This window comes from Sinocyclocheilus grahami, unplaced genomic scaffold, assembly GCF_001515645.1.
Source record: "Sinocyclocheilus grahami isolate Dianchi unplaced genomic scaffold, SAMN03320097.WGS_v1.1 scaffold411.1, whole genome shotgun sequence".
NCBI classification, from domain to species: domain Eukaryota; kingdom Metazoa; phylum Chordata; class Actinopteri; order Cypriniformes; family Cyprinidae; genus Sinocyclocheilus; species Sinocyclocheilus grahami.
Genome location: NW_015505590.1, coordinates 321,528 through 327,191, shown reverse-complemented (window position 1 = coordinate 327,191; position 5,664 = coordinate 321,528). Strand labels below are relative to the sequence as shown.

At 40.0% G+C, this 5,664-nt stretch overlaps 1 protein-coding gene across 1 annotated transcript in view; it reads left to right on the top strand.

The window, feature by feature from the left end:
• The window catches only part of LOC107551003 (RNA polymerase I subunit A), a 25,158-nt gene extending 20,761 nt beyond the window's left edge, over window positions 1-4,397 (top strand). The window contains exons 27-30 of the mRNA XM_016232479.1: window positions 2,122-2,282; window positions 2,368-2,497; window positions 2,581-2,688; window positions 4,086-4,397. Of these exons, the coding sequence (XP_016087965.1) occupies window positions 2,122-2,282; window positions 2,368-2,497; window positions 2,581-2,688; window positions 4,086-4,382 (696 nt within the window). The 3' untranslated portion in view covers window positions 4,383-4,397. The remainder of the gene's footprint in view (window positions 1-2,121; window positions 2,283-2,367; window positions 2,498-2,580; window positions 2,689-4,085) is intronic.
• Window positions 4,398-5,664: the final 1,267 nt, after the last annotated feature.

The following is a 5,664-nucleotide window of genomic DNA, read 5'->3' as shown; positions in this document are numbered from 1 at the left end:
TTCCTGCATATGACCCTGGACCACAAAACCATTCATAAGGGTCAATTTCTACATCATATGAAAGCCGATAGCATAGGACAATATCTGGCCGAGATACAACTATTTGAAAATCTGGAATCTGAGTGTGCAAAAAAATCTAAATATTGAGAAAATCACCTTTAAAGTTGTCCAAATGAAGTTCTTAGCAATGCATATTACTAATCAAAAATAATTTTTTTATATATTTACGGTAGGAAATTTACAAAATATCTTTACGGAACATGATCTTTACTTAATATCCTAATGATTTTTGGCATAAAAGAAAAATCAATAATTTTGGCCAATACAATGTTTTTTTGGCTATTGCTATGGCTATTAATATACCCCAGCGACTTAAGACTGGTTTTGTGGTCCAGGGTCACATATTTTTTATGTGTTTTAGCTTATTTTAATGCTCATTTTGTCTTGTTTTTAATCATTTTTAATCATTAGGAATTTTTCACCTGGTTGAGAACCACTGCAGTATGTTTTGTTCCCTCTCCAAATGAAGTTCTTAGCAATGCATATTACTAATCAAAAATAATTTTTTTATATATTTACGGTAGGAAATTTACAAAATATCTTTACGGAACATGATCTTTACTTAATATCCTAATGATTTTTGGCATAAAAGAAAAATCAATAATTTTGGCCAATACAATGTTTTTTTGGCTATTGCTATGGCTATTAATATACCCCAGCGACTTAAGACTGGTTTTGTGGTCCAGGGTCACATATTTTTTATGTGTTTTAGCTTATTTTAATGCTCATTTTGTCTTGTTTTTAATCATTAGGAATTTTTCACCTGGTTGAGAACCACTGCAGTATGTTTTGTTCCCTCTGTGTGTGTGTGTGTGTGTGTGTGTGTGCTGACAGATTGAGGCATCTCCTGCAGCTGAAGTGGCAGCGCGCTCTGTGTGACCCCGGAGAGGCCGTGGGTCTGCTGGCAGCTCAGAGCATTGGCGAACCATCCACACAAATGACCCTCAACACCTTCCACTTCGCCGGCAGAGGAGAGATGAATGTCACCCTGGGTATACCAAGGTCAGATTTCATTTAGTAGTCAATACTAATGCCAGTAAAATGTCATGATCCTCTGTACATATACCAGATCAAAAACTAATATGCTGCTTAGCGCTCTCCTTCATTTAAAAAGGTTAATGTAAACTACTTTGATACAGTTGCATGCAGACTTAAAGTATTATTGTTTTTGTGTTATTGTGATTCACCTACAAAAAATCTTTCGATGTGAAATCATCCTCCATAGATTAAGAGAAATACTCATGGTTGCGAGCTCTAACATCAAAACCCCTATGATGAGCATTCCTGTTCTGATGAACAAGAAAGCCTTGAAACGTGTTAAGACGCTGCGGAAGAAGATAACGCGCGTGTGTTTGTCAGAGGTGAGCACAACTTGTGTCAGTGTTTACTTGTGTCAGTGTGCTGTGTTATTCAGTAAAATGTTTTTCCTCTCCACTAGAGATCTCAAATCGTATTCATGGTCGTGTGTTCAAATATGGCAACTTAAAGAACTAGTTCACCTAAAAATGAAAATAGCCATTATTTACTCAACCTCAGGTTGTTCCAAAAGATTTTTTGAAACACAAATAAGGATATTTTTAAGGAGGTTTTTTGGTCTCTTCATTCCAAGTCCATGCAACCAAAACTTAAAAGTACACAAAGACATCATATAAGTAATTCATAAGAATCGAGTTGTTAAACCTCATTGGTTCTCACACAGCAAGTAAATAAATATGTAAATAAATGCTTAAATTAAATCTGTTATCATATAAAGCAAACGCGTTGTCCTCAGAGAAGACTTGGATTTAAGCTGCTTGATTCAAATTGGTTGTTTTACTGTGTCTTTATTGAACTTTTTATAGCTTTAAAGATTTGGTGTAATCGGAATTTCATTTAAGATATTTCCACACATTTCCCATTCACTTTCCTTATATGGAAATATGGATATACTCCAAAACATATTTTTGTTTTACAGTAAACAGGACGTCATACAGGTTTGAAAAAGAATGATGAAGGTCAGTGAGGTCAACTATTGTTATAAGTGTATAAACTTCCATGTGCTCTTGTTCTTTCTGAGTACAGGTGCTTCACAAAGTGGATGTGATAGAAACTTTCCGCTCGGTAGAGAAACGGAGCCAGAAGTCACGAGTTTTCAAACTCTCATTCCACTTCCTGCCCCCTGAGCGGTACCAGCAAGACAAGCTTCTCACCCCTAATGAGATTCTTAATTTCATGGAGCAGAAGTACGCTTAAAACCGCTCATCAGTCTCAGCTGCTTCACCACAAAGGATTTCCTCAACATCTCACAGACCTGTTTGTACATTACAGATTCTTTCGCATACTGCTGGAGGCCATTAAGAAGCTGAGTGCTAAACTGGCGGCTGTCAATGTGGTTGATACACGCAAAGCCACGGCAAATGACAATGATCGAGGTGCCGGTGGCATCGCGGACAAAGAGGTAAGCAGTTACAACAAGCCACAGGTGTGCTGTTGCCATGCCATAAATGTGTAACAACCGCAATATGCTTGACTTCTCCACAGGATGATGGCGATGAGGATGCAGAAAACAACAGGATTGTGGATGATGAGGCAAATGAAGGTGATGCTGATGCCACAGATTCCAAGAGAAAAGAAAAACAAGAAGAGGAGGTATCAGAATTCACCCTATCTCTAAATATATTCATGGTCTTACTGTGCAGAATTCATTTGAGTGGGAATCGTGACCTTTTCTGAAAAAGCCATTTGGCTGCTTCATTTCAGTAAATGCTCTGCTTGTTCTGGGGAGCAGCATTGTATTTAGTGGCCTATGAAATCCATTTTTCCCCAATTCTGTTTTATATTTTCTCAAATTCCCATTCCACTTTAAAGGGATAGTTCACCCAAAAATGTGATGTTTATCTGCTTACCCCCAAGGCATCCAAGATGTAGGTGACTTTTTCTTCAGTAGAACACAAACGAAGATTTTTAGCACAAACCTTTGCAGTCTGTCAGTCATATAATGGAGGTGTATAGGAATCAAGGCTTTGAGAGTAAAAAAAAAAAAAACGTACACAAAACCAAATTAAACCCTGCGGCTCGTGACGATACATTGATGTGTAAAACGATCACGAAACGATCGGTCTGTGCAAGAAACTGAACAGTATTTATATATTTTTTTTACCTCTGATTCAAGCAATGTCCGAACTGTTCGAACTGTCCTGAGCGGCGGCGCGGCGTCCTGAGTGCATTCTCAACAACAGGCGCGTGACACGTCTTCTTGACACTCCTTATTGGGATTGTGGATAGTGTCAATGGTCCATTTGAGAGATAGGTAGCAGTAATGCACTTATAAGTCTGCGATCCGCTGTAAAACATTGATGTGTAAAGACACGAAACGATCGGTCTGTGCAAGAAACTGAACAGTATTTATATATTTTTTTTACCTCTGATTCAAGCAATGTCCGAACTGTTCGAACTGTCCTGAGCGGCGGCGCGGCGTCCTGAGTGCATTCTCAACAACAGGCGCGTGACACGTCTTCTTGACACTCCTTATTGGGATTGTGGATAGTGTCAATGGTCCATTTGAGAGATAGGTAGCAGTAATGCACTTATAAGTCTGCGATCCGCTGTAAAACAACAAGAAGAAGAAGAAGACGACGACGCGTGACGCGCCTGCTGTTGAGAACGCGCTCAGGAGGACGTGCCAAAAAAACGATTATTTAAAAAACTATATAAATACTGTTCAGTTTCTTGCACAGACCGATCGTTTCGTGTCTTTACAGATCAATGTATCGTCACGAGCCGCAGGGTTTAATTTGGTTTTGTTTGTGTACGTTTTATTTTTTTACTCTCAAAGCCTTGATTCCCATTCGCTTCCATTATATGACTGACAGACTGCAACGGTTTGAGTTAAAAATCTTCGTTTGTGTTCTACTGAAGAAACAAAGTCACCTACATCTTGGATGCCCTGGGGGTAAGCAGATAAATTGGACTGTAATTGGACTGTATTCTGTAATTCCACCTGCGTGATGACAGTAAAGTCATGTCTCTGTGATATGACCCTTCAGGTAGACTATGAGAGTGAGGAGGGAGAGGAGGCCGGTGATGAGCTAGAGGATGGGGCTGAGGACAGACAGGAAGAGGCAGATACTCAGGAGAACTCTGAGGAAGGGTCTGGTGGAAGCCAACTAGCAGACCAGACCCAGAGTCCTGACATCTCTGAAGAGCTGGAGGGAGCTTCACAAGAATCCATGAGGATCAGCACTGTGCTTCAGTTGGGCTCCGCAATTGAGGACTACAAATATGACACCAAAAATGGGCTATGGTGTGAGGTGTGTACAAATCAATTGATCTTAAATCAGTAACATTGTCATCATTCACACAGTTTGTGCTCTTGAGGGATGCATTGAAACTATTTTTACACTTTGATGCTATACTCTAAAAAATTATTGTATACCAATTTCTGATACCATGATGTGTTACCATTAGTGGTCGACCGATATATCGCCAGGGCCGATAAGTTTTTGTGTTTGGCCGATGCGTTCGTGGCGGGGCTTTTTTTTTGACGGCGCTGAGGACGACAGCGCCTGAACACAGTGCTCACATTCTCCCTCTTGTTCGCTGTCGTCGTTAAAGGTGTCATATGATGCGATTTCAATTTTTCCTTTCTCTTTGGAGTGTTACAAGCTCTTGGTGCATAAAGAAGATCTGTAAAGTTGCAAAGACTAAAGTCTCAAATCCAAAGAGGTATTCTTTATAAAAGTTAAGAGTCAGCCACACCTACCTAAAACGGCTCGTTCTAACACGCCCCCACATGTCTACGTCACTATGTGGGAAGATTTGCATAACGCCGCCCAAATGTTCACGCAAAGAAAGAAGGCATAACTTTTATTCTCGCTGTAGTATTGTTGCTGCCACCGCCATGTCGTGAAGGTGCTGTGTGTTTCGTTGTGAAAGCGAAACTACTTTGTTTGGCCTTCCAAAAGAGGACGATATCTGCTTCGTCATGCCTGGAGCTGATCCGTGCTGGTCGCTGAGGGAATACATCAACTTCGCGGTGTGGATCGCCGGATCGGCTTTTACTGTGGACAAAGCGTAGTCCAGCCCGGGGTTGTCACATCTGGTTGCCACTCCTTCATCGAATCCGCCGGCCGCGCCGTTCTCAAGCCTGCCTGCCGCCGCTCACTGTAACTTGCCGGCCACTTTTACTATTTAAAGTATAAGCATGTTTATTTTACACATTTATTTTTTAATCCATTTTCAAATTATTTCAAATTTTTTATTAAATAAAATTATATCGGCCACCCTGCTTTCCAAGATATCGGCATCGGCTGTCAAAAAACCAATATCGGTCGACCACTAGTTACCATACCATTACTAAAAATGATGGTGTCAGTTAAAGAGAAACTAATATATTGGTCGGATGCCTTAATCTGCCAGTATTTGACTAGTAACTATACTCAGTTAAAGGGGTCATATGATGCTGCTAAAAAGAACATTATTTTGTGTATTTGGTGTAATGAAATGTGTTTATGCGGTTTAAAGTAAAAAAAAAAAACACATTCTTTTCCACATACTGTACATTTATTGTTTCTCCTCTATGCCCCGCCTTTTTGAAACGTGTCGATTTTTACAAAGCTCATCGGT